General features: G+C 36.1%; 1 protein-coding gene and 1 long non-coding RNA gene across 5 annotated transcripts in view; one reads left to right on the forward strand and one right to left on the reverse strand.

The window, feature by feature from the left end:
- WDR35 (WD repeat domain 35) overlaps positions 1-17,066 on the forward strand; it is a 69,558-nt gene that overhangs the window by 40,473 nt on the left and 12,019 nt on the right. For 3 of the 4 annotated variants that reach the window (XM_059942153.1, XM_059942155.1, XM_059942156.1), the window contains 5 exons: positions 3,724-3,804; positions 13,481-13,617; positions 14,273-14,476; positions 15,336-15,482; positions 16,090-16,222. In XM_059942153.1, coding sequence (XP_059798136.1) covers positions 3,724-3,804; positions 13,481-13,617; positions 14,273-14,476; positions 15,336-15,482; positions 16,090-16,222 — 702 coding nt within the window. The remainder of the gene's footprint in view (positions 1-3,723; positions 3,805-13,480; positions 13,618-14,272; positions 14,477-15,335; positions 15,483-16,089; positions 16,223-17,066) is intronic. The other variant, XM_059942154.1, reaches the window with a different exon arrangement.
- The window catches only part of LOC132376542 (uncharacterized), a 34,879-nt gene that overhangs the window by 2,483 nt on the left and 15,330 nt on the right, over positions 1-17,066 (reverse strand). The window lies entirely within an intron of this gene.

Raw genomic sequence — 17,066 nt, forward strand, 5'->3', positions numbered from 1 at the left:
TCCATGAGCACTTGAAAAGAATGTATATTCTGCTGTGTTTGTGTCCTGTAGATATCTATTAAGTCCATTTGATCTAATATGTCATTTAAGGCCACTGTTTTCTAATTGATTTTCTGTCTGGGTGATCTTTCCATTGATGTAAGTAGGGAATAAAGTTCCCTAATATTATTGTATTACTGTCAATTTCTCCCTTTATATCTGTTAATATTTGCTTTATATATTTAGGTGATCCTATGTTAGGTGCGTATATGTTTATGAATGTTATATCCTCTTCTTGGATTGACCCTTTTATCATTATATAATGCCCTTCCTTGTCTTTTGTTATAGACTTTGTTTTAAAGTCTATTTTGTCTGATATGAGTATTGCTACCCCAGCTTTCTTTTCATTTTTATGCATGTAATATCTTTTTCCATCCCTTCACTTTCAGTCTGTGTGTGTCTTTAGCTCTGAAGTGAGTCTCAGCATATAGATGGGTCTTGTTTTTTTTATCCATTCAGCCACACTATGTCTTTCGATTGGAGCATTTAGTCCATTTACAGTTAAAGTGATTATTGATAGCTATGTACGGTACTTATTGCCATTTTGTTACTTGTTTTCTGGTTGTTTTTGTAGTTCTTCTCTGTTCTTTACTTCTTCTTTTAGTCTCTTTCCTTTTGGTCTGATGATCTTCTTTAGTGTTATATTTGGGTTCCTGTCTCTTTGTTTTTGTGTATCTATTGTAGGTTTTTGGTTTGTGGCTGCCATGAAGTTCATATATATGACATTTCTATATCTATATTTATATGTCCATATATCTATTTGTTTTAAACTGATAGTCATTTAAGTTCAATTGCACTTTGAAAGCTCTACATTTTTTCACCCCCTGCGTTTTATGTTTTGGATATTTTACATATTTATGTATATCCCTTAACTGTTTATTGTAGGTATAGTTGATTTTACAATGTTTTATTTTTTAACCTTCATACTAGCTTTTTAAAGTGATTGATCCACTGCCTATACTATATATTTGCCTTTACCAGTGAGATTTTTTTTCCCTTCATATATTTTCTTATTTCTTGGTGATTTTCACTATTCTGTCTTCCAGGTCGCTCATACATACTTCTATATCATCTAATCTGTTGTTGATTCCTTCTCCTGTAGTTTTCATTTCAGTTATTGCGTTCTTCAGTTCTGATTGGTTCTTTTTCATATTTTCTAATTCTTTGTTGAAGTTCTCACGTCTTCCTCTGTTCTTTTCCCACGTTCAGTGAGCACTCTTAAGGCCATTGTTTTGAACTCTTTTATCAGGTAAATTACTTGTTTCTGTTTCATGAGGGTTCTTCCCTGGGATTTTATGTTGTTCTTTCATTTGGAACATATTCCTCTATCTTCTCATTTTGTTTTACTTTCTCTTTTTGTCTCTGTGAAATTAGGTGAAACAATTACCTATCCCATTCTTTAAGGTGTGTCCTTATGTGAGAACATCTGTATGCAGTCTGTGTGTGCCCAGTGGCTTTGGTGGGAGAGCTCCTTCTGAAGTGAGTGTAGGCCGGGACTTTTTCTAGGGTGTGCTGGGGCCGTTGCCTTGGAGGGATGGGCTGGAGCTGGGGAGGGGAGTAGGGGGCTAGAACTGGAACCCAGCACAGGTGGGGGCTTCTCCCAGGGCTTTCTGGGACTGCTGCCTTGGCAGAAGGTGGGGCTGGAGCCGGAAGGGCTACAGCCAGGGCCCAGTGCATGTTGCGTCTTCTCCCGTGGTGCAGTGGTGGTTGCCACCTCTGTGGGGGGTGCTAGAGCTGCAGCCCAGTGCCAGCTGGGAGACCGTGCTGGTGCAGTCTTGGCAGGTGGGTCAGGGTTCCAGGCACTTTTCAGTCTGCTGCCTCTGCAAGCAAGACTGCGCTTGCACCCTTTAAGAGCAGAGTCTCAGTTTCTTACAGCCCTCTGGTAAGCCCCACTGGTTTTAAAAATCAGCCAAGGGAGCTTGTCTTTCCAGTTCTGGACCCCAGGGCTGGGGTGCTTAGTGTGGGGTGTGAACCCCTTGCTCCTTAGGGAAGATCTGCATGCTTGTGATAAGCCCTTCCATCTCTGGGTTGCCTACTAGGGGTGTGGGTCTCGGCTAGATCACTTCCCCTCCCCTCCCACCAGACTCGGTGTGTTTTTTCTTTCTACAGCCTTGGTTGTAGAAGAGCCATTCTGCTAGTCTTCAAGTCATCCTCACAGAGAGCTGTTCTATATGTAGGTGTAGTTTTGGTGTGTTTGTGGGGGGAATTGAGCTCAGGGTCTCCCTGTGCCATCTTGGTGCTGCCCGATCTCTCTCCTTATCCTTATATTTCTCCTTTTCTCTTTGTTTTTGGTATTATTTTTTATCCACAGATCATCTTTTATGACTTTATCTTTTGACCCTCTTGCTTTGTTAAATTATCTAGCTAAAAATAAAAAATTTTCTAGTGATTAACCTTTTTATAAGGGGACACTTAGTTTACATGTAGTACCAAAATAAAGTATATGAAAGGCCTCTATAATTTATAAGAAATATTTCATTACATGTGATTTTTTGTGAATTAAATTTTATTCTGATTTTTTCTGTTCATAAAAGCATACTGTTTGCCTATAGGTAATATAATTTTTTTGAGGAAATTTAGGGATTTTATAAAATTTTCTCATAAGTTTAGTCAATTTCTACTTTTTAAAGAAAATATACATTTAAAAACCCAATAAACACATATAATGTACCTACAAGAGCCTCATTATTAAACTTAGACATATTAAGTGCAAACTAAATATGATTCAATATTTACTTCTTATTTTCATCTTTTTAGTGTCTTCCCATGATAATAATTTTTGTAGTTTCTATTATATATGAAGCACTAACTTTCAGAGTTATAAATTTGATATGTTATTTCATTTGGATTTAGGTTACTTTCTATTTCACTATGACATCACACACATATTTTTAAAAATTGCATTCTGGAGTTATGTTCATTATCAGACAACGTTATCCTATTCTTTTTACAGTGTTCTTGGAGGTATTAAGTATATTGGGAGTGTATTTCTTTTACTAGGGATTTAGAACAGCTACTTTACATTATAATATGCATTTACCATACTTTATTTCTACAAGCCTGTATAACACTAGGACAAGAAACAGACATATAGCAGGCTCATGTATTTCCATGTTGGCAAATTAAATCTTCTTACGTAGGAAATGAATCTATCGAGGATGCCCTCCGGCTAATGTTACAGAGGACATACTTTTCAGTATGGTATGGGACTTTGATATATGTGCTTAGATACAAATATAGTGTTTGTCAATTTCATTAAGAATTAAATTTAATGTTGCATGGAATGAATAAGAATGATCAAACTGTATAAACCATTTTTGGATTAATTCAGAAAATTTGAACTGATACTGGATCCTATTAGGGAATTAATACTGATTATGTTAAGGTGTGATAATAGTAATGTGGCCATGTAAGAGAACATCCTTATGTTTTAGAGATATGAAATAGTTAGGGGTGAAATGTCATGTCTAAATTTACTTTACTTTAAAATACCTTAGCTAAAAAATTGAGTGAAGCATATTTCTAAAATGTTAATAATTATTTAGATGATGTGTATATGGGTGTTAATGACATTCTCTCTCTTTTGTTGTTCTGAAAATTTTGATAATAAAAGTTAAAATCATGATATGGTAAAGAAGGAAAATTTTGTACAGTTAAACATAACATTTGTTTTTGTCTTTAAAGGAACCCATTCAGACTTCTGGATATATTTGTAATTTTGAGGATTTAGAAATTAAATCTGTTCTTTTGGATGAGATATTAAAGGTAATTCTTATTAAAAAACAATTATATTTCTGTTGCTGGCTTGACTGGGATTCATTTTTGTACCAGGCAGTGTAGTGTCCTGGTTAGGAGTATGCATTGAGGAGTTCCAGCCCTGCTTTGTCACTTATACAACCTTTAGACAGGTTCCTTCATCTTTTAAAGTTTCATTTTTCCTTTCCTGTTTATGAGCCTGTTTTTACCTCTATAAAATGTGGATAGTAATAGTACCTATCTTACAGGATTGTTATTTTATAAGATAATGAGTGGAAAACAGCACAGTGCTACGACCAAGAGCTCATAAATGGTAGTTAGTTGTTTTCAATATTTTTATATTAATAACAGAGATACTGAAGAAATATTTGATAATTTTCTTTAGTCTTTTTCTTGTTCTAGGATATTTGAGTAACTTTTTTATTTGGGGGTCCTCTGTTCTCCTATTTTATTTTTAAGGTTTTATAAAATAATCTATTTCTAATTCCAGATAATTTTTGAATCCCTACTTTGGCCTTCATTGAATGTTCTTTGAAAAGTTTTTACTCTAAGAATGTATTGAAAGTTTACCTTCCTTTTATCCAAAATATTTATTTTTCCATGTACTACATATGTTTTTTGGAATTGGAATAGTGGATTTTAAATTTCCAGAAGTTAGTTGCATTTTGTAACATGTTTTCATATTTTGGTTTGACATGTAAATTGCAGCTCTTTTATTGGGAACCAGTTGTTTTCTTTTTTTTTTTTTTTTTTTTTTTGCAGTTGACAAGAAAATTAGTTATTTCTGAGATATACATTTTAAAGTAATAACTAGGATTATTACTTATAACATTATACCAGAACATATAAGATTTTTAGAAATTTCATGTAATGTCTGAAACATTTATATTAACATATTTCCATACATATTTCCATACAAGTACAAATATAAGATTTTTAGAAATTTCATGTAATGTCTGAAACATTTATATTAACATATTTCCATACATATTTCCATACAAATACAAATATAAGATTTTTAGAAATTTCATGTAATGTCTGAAACATTTATATTAACATGTTTCCATACAAATAACCCAATGAAAGTTTAGTATTAGTTGTTTTGTTTGTTTTTTTATACTGCAGGTTCTTATTAGGCATCAGTGTTATACACATCAGTGTATACATGTCAATCCCAATCGCCCAATTCAGCACACCACCATCCCCACCCCACCGCAGTTTTCCCCCCTTGGTGTCCATATGTCCATTCTCTACATCTGTGTCTCAACTTCTGCCCTGCAAACTGGCTCATCTGTACCATTTTTCTAGGTTCCGCATACATGCATTAATATACGATATTTGTTTTTCTCTTTCTGACTTACTTCACTCTGTATGACAGTCTCTAGATCCATCCACGTCTCAACAAATGACTCAATTTCGTTCCTTTTTATGGCTGAGTAATATTCCATTGTATATATGTACCACATCTTCTTAATCCATTCGTCTGTTGATGGGCATTTAGGTTGCTTCCATGACCTGGCTATTGTAAATAGTGCTGCAATGAACATTCGGGTGCATGTATCTTTTTGAATTACGGTTTTCTCTGGGTATATGCCCAGTAGTGGGATTGCTGGGTCATATGGTAATTCTATTTTTAGTTTTTTAAGGAACCTCCATATTGTTCTCCATAGTGGCTGTATCAATTTACATTCCCACCAACAGTGCAAGAGGGTTCCCTTTTCACCACACCCTCTCCAGCATTTGTTGTTTGTAGATTTTCTGATGATGCCCATTCTAACAGGAGTGAGGTGATACCTCATTGTAGTTTTGATTTGCATTTCTCTAATAATTAGTGATGTTGAGCATCTTTTCATGTGCTTCGTGGCCATCTGTATGTCTTCTTTGGAGAAATGTCTATTTAGGTCTTCTGCCCATTTTTGGATTGGGGTGTTTGTTTCTTTGATATTGAGCTGAATGAGCTGTTTATATATTTTGGAGATTAATCCTTTGTCCGTTGATTCATTTGCAAATATTTTCTCCCATTCTGAGGGTTGTCTTTTCGTCTTGTTTATGGTTTCCTTTGCTGTGCAAAAGCTTTGAAGTTTCATTAGGTCCCACTTGTTTATTTTTGTTTTTATTTCCATTACTCTAGGAGGTGGATCAAAAAAGATCTTGCTGTGATTTATGTCAAAGAGTGTTCTTCCTATGTTTTCCTCTAAGAGTTTTATAGTGTCCAGTCTTATATTTAGGTCTCTAATCCATTTTGAGTTTATTTTTGTGTATGGTGTTAGGGAGTATTCTAATTTCATTCTTTTACATGTAGCTGTCCAGTTTTCCCAGCACCACTTATTGAAGAGACTGTCTTTTCTCCATTGTATATCTTTGCCTCCTTTGTCATAGATTAGTTGACCATAGGTGCGTGGGTTAATGTCTGGGCTTTCTATCTTGTTCCATTGATCTATGTTTCTGTTTTTGTGCCAGTACCATATTGTCTTGATTACTGTAGCTTTGTAGTATAGTCTGAAGTCAGGGAGTCTGATTCCTCCAGCTCCATTTTTTTGCCTCAAGACTGCTTTGGCTATTCGGGGTCTTTTGTGTCTCCATACAAATTTTAAGATGATTTGTTCTAGCTCCGTAAAAAATGCCATTGGTAATTTGATAGGGATTGCATTGAATCTGTAGATTGCTTTGGGTAGTATACTCATTTTCACAATGTTGATTCTTCCAATCCAAGAACATGGTATATCTCTCCATCTGTTGGTATCATCTTTAATTTCTTTCATCAGTGTCTTATAGTTTTCTGCATACAGGTCTTTTGTCTCCCTAGGTAGGTTTATTCCTAGGTATTTTATTCTTTTTGTTGCAATGGTAAATGGGAGTGTTTCCATAATTTCTCTTTCAGATTTTTCATCATTAGTGTATAGGAATGCAAGAGATTTCTGTGCATTAATTTTGTATCCTGCAACTTTACCATATTCATTAATTAGCTCTAGCAGTTTTCTGGTGGCAGTTTTAGGATTCTCTATGTATAGTATCATGTCATCCGCAAACAGTGACAGTTTTACTTCTTCTTTTCCAATTTGTATTCCTTTTATTTCTTTTTCTTCTCTGATTGCCGTGGCTAGGACTTCCAAAACTATGTTGAATAATAGTGGTGAGAGTGGACATCCTTGTCTCGTTCCTGATCTTAGAGGAAATGCTTTCAGTTTTTCACCATTGAGAATGATGTTTGCTGTGGGTTTGTCATATATGGCCTTTATTATGTTGAGGTAGGTTCCCTCTATGCCCACTTTCTGGAGAGTTTTTATCAGAAATGGGTGTTGAATTTTGTCAAAAGCTTTTTCTGCATCTATTGAGATGATCATATGGTTTTTATTCTTCAATTTGTTAATATGGTGTATCACATTGATTGATTTGCGTATATTGAAGAATCCTTGCATCCCTGGGATAAATCCCACTTGATCGTGGTGTATGATCCTTTTAATGTGTTGTTGGATTCTGTTTGCTAGTATTTTGTTGAGGATTTTTGCATCTATATTCATCAGTGATATTGGTCTGTAATTTTCTTTTTTTGTAGTGTCTTTGTCTGGTTTTGGTATCAGGGTGATGGTGGCCTCATAGAATGAGTTTGGGAGTGTTCCTTCCTCTGCAATTTTTTGGAAGAGTTTGAGAAGGATGGGTGTTAGCTCTTCTCTAAATGTTTGATAGAATTCACCTGGGAAGCCATCTGGTCCTGGACTTTTGTTTGTTGGAAGATTTTTAATCACAGTTTCAATTTCAGTGCTTGTGATTGGTCTGTTCATATTTTCTATTTCTTCCTGGTTCAGTCTTGGAAGGTTATACCTTTCTAAGAATTTGTCCATTTCTTCCAGGTTGTCCATTTTATTGGCATAAAGTTGCTTGTAGTAGTCTCTTAGGATGCTTTGTATTTCTGCAGTGTCTGTTGTAACTTCTCCTTTTTCATTTCTGATTTTATTGATTTGAGTCCTCTCCCTCTTTTTCTTGATGAGTCTGGCTAATGGCTTATCAATTTTGTTTATCTTCTCAAAGAACCAACTTTTAGTTTTATTGATCTTTGCTATTGTTTTCTTTGTTTCTATTTCATTTATTTCTGCTCTGATCTTTATGATTTCTTTCCTTCTGCTAACTTTGGGTTTTGTTTGTTCTTCTTTCTCTAGTTTCTTTAAGTGTAAGGTTAGATTGTTTACTTGAGCTTTTTCTTGTTTCTTTAGGTAGGCTTGTATAGCTATAAACTTCCCTCTTAGAACTGCTTTTGCTGCATCCCATAGGTTTTGGGTCGTCGTGTTTTCATTGTCATTTGTCTCTAGGTATTTTTTGATTTCCTCTTTGATTTCTTCAGTGATCTCTTGGTTATTTAGTAACGTATTGTTTAGCCTCCATGTGTTTGTCCTTTTTACGTTTTTTTCCCTGTAATTCATTTCTAATCTCATAGCGTTGTGGTCAGAAAAGATGCTTGATATGATTTCAATTTTCTTAAATTTACTGAGGCTTGATTTGTGACCCAAGATGTGATCTATCCTGGAGAATGTTCCGTGCGCACTTGAGAAGAACGTGTAATCTGCTGTTTTTGGATGGAATGTCCGATATATATCAATTAAATCTATCTGGTCTATTGTGTCATTTAAAGCTTCTGTTTCCTTATTTATTTTCATTTTGGATGATCTGTCCATTGGTGTAAGTGAGGTGTTAAAGTCCCCCACTATTATTGTGTTACTGTCGATTTCCTCTTTTATAGCTGTTAGCAGTTGCCTTATGTATTGAGGTGCTCCTATGTTGGGTGCATATATATTTATAATTGTTATATCTTCTTCTTGGATTGATCCCTGGATCATTATGTAGTGTCCTTCCTTGTCTCTTGTAACATTCTTTATTTTAAAGTCTATTTTATCTGATATGAGTATAGCTACTCCAGCTTTCTTTTGATTTCCATTTGCATGGAATATCTTTTTCCATCCCCTCACTTTCAGTCTGTATGTGTCCCTAGGTCTAAAGTGGGTCTCTTGTAGACAGCATATATATGGGTCTTGTTTTTGTATCCATTCAGCCAGTCTATGTCTTTTGGTTGGGGCATTTAATCCATTCACGTTTAAGGTAATAATCGATATGTATGTTCCTATGACCATTTTCTTAATTGTTTTGGGTTTGTTTTTGTAGGTCCTTTTCTTCTCTTGTGTTTCCCACTTAGAGAAGTTCCTTTAGCATTTGTTGTAGAGCTGGTTTGGTGGTGCTGAATTCTCTTAGCTTTTGCTTGTCTGTAAAGCTTTTGATTTCTCCATCAAATCTAAATGAGATCCTTGCCGGGTAGAGTAATCTTGGTTGTAGGTTCTTCCCTTTCATCACTTTAAGTATATCATGCCACTCCCTTCTGGCTTGCAGAGTTTCTGCTGAGAAATCAGCTGTTAACCTTATGGGGGTTCCCTTGTATGTTATTTGTCGTTTTTCCCTTGCTGCTTTCAATAATTTTTCTTTGTCTTTAATTTTTGCCACTTTGATTACTATGTGTCTCGGCGTGTTTCTCCTTGGGTTTATCCTGTATGGGACTCTCTGCGCTTCCTGGACTTGGGTGGCTATTTCCTTTCCCATGTTAGGGAAGTTTTCGACTATAATCTCTTCAAATATTTTCTCTGGTCCTTTCTCTCTCTCTTCTCCTTCTGGGACCCCTATAATGCGAATGTTGTTGCGTTTAATGTTGTCCCAGAGGTCTCTTAGGCTGTCTTCATTTCTTTTCATTCTTTTTTCTTTAGTCTGTTCCACAGCAGTGAATTCCATCATTCTGTCTTCCAGGTCACTTATCCGTTCTTCTGCCTCAGTTATTCTGCTATTGATTCCTTCTAGTGTAGTTTTCATTTCAGTTATTGTATTGGTCATCTCTGTTGGTTTGTTCTTTAATTCTTCTAGGTCTTTGTTAATCATTTCTTGCATCTTCTCAATCTTTGCCTCCATTCTTATTCCAAGGCCCTGGATCATCTTCACTATCATTATTCTGAATTCTTTTTCTGGAAGGTTGCCTATCTCCACTTCATTTAGTTGTTTTTCTGGGGTTTTTTCTTGTTCCTTCATCTGGTACATAGCCCTCTGCCTTTTCATCTTCTCTATCTTTCTGTAACTGTCACCAGTTGTTTTCTGTGTCATGACCACCCTGCCGCAGCAGGAATGGCCCCCACCCAAAATTTGGTTTGCATGTAAAGAGTGATGACACCACAGATACACCAAAAGGGTGTAAAAAGGTCTTACAAACTTAATGAGTTTTTAGGGGAGAAAGGATAGGCTTCCCAAGCTGCTCCAAAATTGGTTTGAGAGCAGGGAAAGGAGACTGGCTTGGGTTTTTTTGGTAGTTAGAGGGTGGGCCTAGGGTGAGGGTTCCCATGGGTAGGTAGAGATATGTGTGGTTTGAAACTCCTGTGTCACCAAAGGATGGAACACTTATGCTTTCTTATCAGCTTGTCCAGATGTGAGGCAGAAGGGGAAGGGGGAAGGGTGAGGCTTAAAAACTATCAGCAGTCAAAGTCAAAAAGGAAGGTCTAAAGTTCTGTTACAATCTAGGTCTCTTAATGATTAACGTTAGATAAACATCAGAACATTATTCCTATAGCTGTAACCAGTATGTGCAAAGATAGATTTGATAGATTAGATAAATAAACAGAAGTAATTTTATAAAAATGGCATCACTGTACAATCTACTTGCTTAGTGTTTAATTTCAATTCAATAATGTGACAGTGAATCTGAAGGAATTGTAGAACATTAATTTTTTTTCACCACAAATGATACAGTTTTTCTGGGTTAAGGAAAAAACTGAAAAACCAAGAGGTTATTGCTTTTAAACTACATCTTAATTTTTAATAGTATTGATTGTCCACTCTAAAAGATGGTGTTTTTACATTTTCTCCCTCTTTCTCTCCTCTTTTCGTTAGGCACATTGTTATTTATTTATTTATTTTTTTACATTGTTATTTTTATGTTGTCAAGATATAGAACATTTACATTTTGTTTTGTAACCCTAATTTTCCACATATGTAGTCTTATATTTAAATGAAAGCTATTACCAGTCTTTTTCTACATTTTCTCTGTACATGAGTTCTTAATTTTGATTAACCTTTTAGTTGGCTGGATTTCATCATTATAATTTTTTTCAAGAAAGACTCATAGTTGCTGATTGCCTTAAATTCTGGAATGCTTAAAAATGCCTGTGATGTGTTGCTCTGATGATTATATTGACTTTTATGAAGAATTTTTTAAAACACATATTTAAACTGGTTAGATGTACTTTAAAATTCTTGATACACATTATATGCATGTCTAATACTAGGATAAAGAATAACTACAGTACTGTTGCCCGGTTTACTGGCAGGCGTTGTTAACCTGTGAGGGAAACCCAGGTTCTCTGTGACAATTTTGTTATCTGTCTGACTTACTACATGCAAAGCCATAGAGAAAAGAATATTGTCATACCTTAGTTCCCTCCGAGGTCTTGTTGACCCAGGAAATATTTAGCTGAACTGTGGATTCCTTCAAGCATACAGTTTTAAGAAACAACATGAGTGTTGTACACCTAAAACTAATACAATGTTACATGCCAATTATATTTCAATAAAATAGGAAAAAGAAATAACATGAGAAATTTCTTGGAGGACTAGAGAAGAAGGAATGCAGAAGGAAAAGGATGGGAATTAACGTTCACTAAATTTCCTTTGTATGAGATGTTTGTTTGTGATTACAGCTGTACCTGGTAGATATTACACAGACCTCATTTTTAGGTGAGGAAGGCTCTTAGTGGCTGAAAATGATTTACCCAAAGTTCATCTGTTCATTGACTCAGCAAATATTTATTGAGAGCCAGTAAGACAGTTCCTGGCTTCAAGTAGAGGAGTTGGGGAGATAGACAAGAACTTCAGCAACTGGAAGAGGGGCAGGGGTGCTGTGGTTCAGTTGGTAGGTGTATCTCTTCAAAGGTCTGAAGCAAGAGAGCATTGGGTCAGTTCTGAGACTGTGAATAATGTGAATAACACGGCTAGGCATTGTGCTCAGTGTTTGATATGTGTTATCTCACTTAATCCTCCCAATGCTAGGAAGTAAGTTTGATTACTATTCCATTTTTTCAGAGGAAGAATCTGAGGCTTGGAGAAATAAGCTGATTTGCCAGTGATACCCGGTTAGCAGTAGGCAAAAGCATGATTTGACTCCAAGCTGTCTGGCTTCAAAGCTGGTGTGTGTAACTGTAGTGCTGGCAGAAATGAGGCCGGGGAGAGGTAATGGGGTAGTGGGCCCAGGTCATAAGTGACCTCATATGCCTTGCTGTGGAGTTTGGACTTGATCCTGGAGTCGGTGGCGGAGTGAGGCAGGAGAATGATATGATTAGGTTTATATTTGGGGAAGATGGCCCTGGCTTCCTGGGTGGGTAGGGAGTGGGGTAGGGCAGGTTCTAGAAAGAGCTGCCACATAACCAGCAAGGGATGGAATTAGGATTTGAGCTAAGGACTGTTTGAGTCCAAACCTCATACTCTTTCCATCCTACTTTGTACGGTAGTTCCCTAAGAACTTTTCAGTTTCTAGATACAGGGGTTCAGTTGCAGGGTGGGGAAGGGGTGTGTGTGGCTCAGTTAACCTTTTCAGAGAACTCTGGTCCGTGGGAGCCATTACTCTTTTACACATGGGGGCTCTAATTTTCTTGTATGCTTCACTTTTTCATTACTTAGAAATATGTAGAATATCGGTGAGTTCGTTATAACTGTTTGTTTTCTTTCTCTGGCTGTTAGCTAGTTCTTTCCTGCAAGACTGGCCTTTAAATTTTTTTTTTCTTTGTCAGGCTGCTAAATTATAAAAGGAAAGTAGTGATGAAAACCAGCCCTTTTTCTTTTTTTTAAAAAAAAAATTTGTCTGCTGCCCAACAGCATGTGGGCAGCACTTAAATTCTATTTAGCATTTTACTGTACTTGCTGTGTCATATTTCTGTCCATCTCTCCATCTGCCCATTAATCAGTCCTGTTTTTTAATATATTTCAGAGTTAGTACATATATACTTTAGCATGCATATCATTAAAGTTCACTAATTCAAGTTCGGTATTTGCTTATAGTTTTCTTTCACTTGGAATAAAATTTGCATGCGATGAAATGCACAGATCTTAAGTGTACCAGCCAGTGAGTTATGACAGATGCATACAGTTGTGCAATTCAAACCCCTGTCAAGATACAGAACATTACTATCATGCTAGAAAGTTCCCTCATGCCTCTTCCCAGTAAATCTGTCCATACCCACCCTCAGAGCAACTGCTGTTTATAATTTTTTTTTTCAATAATAGAAAAAAAGAGTAGATTAAGGAGTGAGGAGTAGAGGTCCTGCACATGGTGTTTTCTGCTCCAGTGGAGGCTGGCGGCACTTGGGACGGGAAGAGAGTAGCTCCTGGGGAAAGACATTTTGAGCCCAGGGGAACAAGGCTGCATAATTGTGAGGGACCCCTTTGACGACTGTCCCCTTTTCCCCTGATTGCCTCAGGAGGGACTTCACTTGTGGACTGTGGGTGTTTTCCAGATAATTCAAAAGACCCACACATGGCCATTTCTTTTTTTCCCCAGTTTTGCTCATAATATGATGCAGTTGTTTATTTGTTTGCTGTTTTTACTGTAAAAAAGAAATACATACTCTAAAGGCAACTATTTGAATTTCTTTCTTTTCATCTTTACTTTTAGAATCCAGAATATCCAAACAAGGATTATATCATTAACTTTGAGATTCGGTCCCTGAGAGATAGCCGAGCACTGATTGAGAAGGTTGGAATTGAGGATGCATCTCAGTTCATAGAGGATAATCCACACCCCCGACTTTGGTATTTAAAAATAAATAAATAAATAAATAAATAAAACCTCTCAAATTTTCAGGTGTAAAGTCTCAGCTCTGTCGTCCCCTGCTCTCATACTAGGCTCCTGATGGGAATAGGCTTCTGTTCTTCTCTCTATTGTTTTTTTTTTTTTTAAATTTATTTTTATTTATTTATTTATGGCTGTGTTGGGTCTTCGTTTCTGTGCGAGGGCTTTCTCTAGTTGCGGCAAGCGGGGGCCACTCTTCATCGCGGTGCGCGGGCCTCTCACTATCGCGGCCTCTCTTGTTGCGGAGCACAGGCTCCAGACGCGCAGGCTCAGTAGTTGTGGCTCACGGGCCCAGTTGCTCCGCGGCATGTGGGATCTTCCCAGACCAGGGTTCGAACCCGTGTCCCTTGCATTGGCAGGCAGATTCTCAACCACTGCGCCACCAGGGAAGCCCTAGGCTTCTGTTCTTATTCTTCTTTTTAAAATATAGAAATTTATTTTAGATTCGGAAGTATTCAACATAAGCATAATATTATATGAAACGTATAAATGTGTTAAAATAATCACTTTCCACCATGTTTCACTAGAAACAATAGGTGTAATAATTGAATTCTGATTCAAGACTTGTTTATCCGTAATTCGCCATCGGCTTTTCTGTTTCTCTTTTTAATAAAGGCGTCTACTGGCTGAAGCAGGTCTTCAGAAACTGGATTTGCACACTGCAGAGCAAGCGTTTGTGCGCTGCAAAGATTACCAAGGCATTAAGTTTGTGAAGCGCCTGGGTAACCTGCAGAGTGAGTCCATGAAGCAGGCGGAAGTGGCTGCCTACTTTGGCAGGTTCGAAGAGGCTGAAAGGATGTATCTCCATATGGACAGAAGGTAAGTGATAAAGGTGCAGGCATCCGGACTACTTCCAGAATTTGCGATTTTTTTTTTTTGTTTGTTTTCACAAACGAGGATTGTAAAATAGACTAAATGTATCATACCATCTCTTTCAGAAAATAATTTCAGTTTGGATTACAACCTAGATAGTCTACATGACCTTCATTAATTTATGCCTTGTAATTTGGGGGCAGCTTTCTTCTCTGTTTTTATGTAATATTAATGACTGGCCATGGGAGACTTTTTTCACTTGGTAGAAAAAAAATTCATATGACTGCAGAGACTGGAAGCTTTATCATTTATTACACCATTCATTATTTGGGTTCTCTTTTTTGGTTTAGGCCATTATTTAATTTTCAGTTGTCAAGGAGCATGAAATAAAAATCAAAGGTATTTAGGGATTGAGTTTTATTCTTTATATTTCATTTTTATTTATATAAAATACTGTATGAACTTCATTTCAGCTGTGAACATTATATCTAATTTTTATTATTTGTACTTTCAGGAGGTTGCTAATACAACTCAAGCCCTGAAAAGAAATATAAAACCAAACATGAAATAAGTCTGATTATGTCTTAAGAAATTGATGAAAAGAAGTGATTATTATTTAAATCATTATTTTGCCAAGTAAATTGAAAGTCTAGGAAAATAAGAGGCAGGAAATTGTTTCCTTTTTCCTTTTGCAGGTTCTCTCCATTGCCTCTTACCTGGTCAGGCTAAATTTCTAAAATGTTTGGAGTTACCTTATCTGTCTCTTCATTGTTGTGTATTCTCAGTACCCTAGAATTGAATCTAGCACATAGTAGGCGCTTGATAGATACTTGTTGAATGAATGAATGAATGTCATTTTTTGTAGAGATCTGGCTATTGGCCTCCGGCTGAAGTTGGGAGATTGGTTTCGAGTACTCCAGCTCCTGAAAACTGGATCTGGTGATGCGGATGACAGTCTCCTTGAACAAGCCCACAATGCCATCGGAGACTACTTTGCTGATCGGCAAAAGTGGTAGGTAACCTATCTGGACCCCCTCATCAATTCATTTGGCACTTAAAATTGTAACTGCCTGAGTACTTCCCTATGAAATAATGCTAGGGAAATGAAGACCATCCTTCCAGATCCCAAAATTCACATAGCTCTGGATTCACACTGAGGAGCAAGAGATCCTTCAAGCTGTCAGGTAAGCGCTGTAAGACTTTGGAGTTTCAAAACCCAGAAGACTTATACCGTAGTTCCAGGTAGCTTTCTACTGTTTGAGGCCACAGTTTATATTTTCTTTTGTTACTATTGATTATTTTCAGAAATCGTTGACTTTTATTCTTAAGTTATTTTGATCAGTATGCTTATTTATTTATGTCAGTGTTTGGAAATACAACTGTATATCAGATTAAAACATATTTCTTAAGAACATTCAAAGAATGTTGTAACTAAAATATGCTATGCAGTCTTTAGTTTTGTTTATTTTTCAATTTATATGCTTCAAAGACATTCTGTAACTAAAGATGATTAGAGTAATACTAGTGCTGGCATTCTAACGGAAGAACATTTTTAGTAAAAGTGCTTATTTATGAGGAGATTCACATTAGTTTTAAAAGGTTTTTTTTTCTTTCCATAGGTTGAATGCTGTACAATATTATGTACAAGGCCGAAACCAGGAACGCTTAGCTGAGTGTTATTATATGTTAGAGGATTATGAGGGATTGGAGAATCTTGCCAATTCACTTCCAGAAAACCACAAGTTGCTTCCAGTAGGTATTATAAATTTCAGTTTTTGGAGTGGTTAGGTTACTTTATAAGGTTTTTATGTCATAGTCTGGAAATGTCCTCTGCAATATAGAAAATTAAAAATTAACTAAAACTTTACAGTTTCTTAGGCATGGAATGATGCTTTAGTTATTAAAACAATTTACCAGTATTACAGAATGCTTGAAACTGGAGAGGAAGAAATCAGTCATATTCCTACTATTTTAACATGATCACAGGCTTGTGTAGGCTTGTCAGTTTTGTAAACTTGCTTTAAAAAATTAGCTGAACACATGAAACATTTACAGATGAAATGACATGTTGTCAGAGATTCGCTTCAAAATGATTTGAGGTGGGTCTGGGGAGTAGTGTGTGCGTATGTATGTTTGAAATTTGCTATAAGAAAAGTTTAAGATAGCTTAAACTTTTATTAGGTTCACAATAAAATTTTATTAGGTTATATTAGCAATAAAAGTCAAGATAGCTTGACTTTTATTAGGTTATATTAACAATAAAGGATTTAATGTTGAAAAAAAGAGAAGCTAAACGCAGAGTTCTCTATAACTTTGTTCTAAATTTTCTTTTTAAGGCTCTTTAAATTAATTGTTGAATAATGTAAGTGAGCTTGTATTTTATTTGTTTTATCTGAAAGGTAAATCACTGAGCTGTACAAGACCTGGAGAGCTAGTAGCTCTCAACTGCAGGGTCTGGACATATATCAGTTGTGGGTTCTGCTACAAAATTTTGTCGGTTACTAAATAGATGAGTATAGAATTCTGTTAATTCAGTTCTTTTCTCTATTGTGAATTAGAGCAATTATCCCTGTAATAATGGCATTTTTACACACCC

Source organism: Balaenoptera ricei, chromosome 13, assembly GCF_028023285.1.
Source record: "Balaenoptera ricei isolate mBalRic1 chromosome 13, mBalRic1.hap2, whole genome shotgun sequence".
NCBI classification, from domain to species: Eukaryota; Metazoa; Chordata; class Mammalia; order Artiodactyla; family Balaenopteridae; genus Balaenoptera; species Balaenoptera ricei.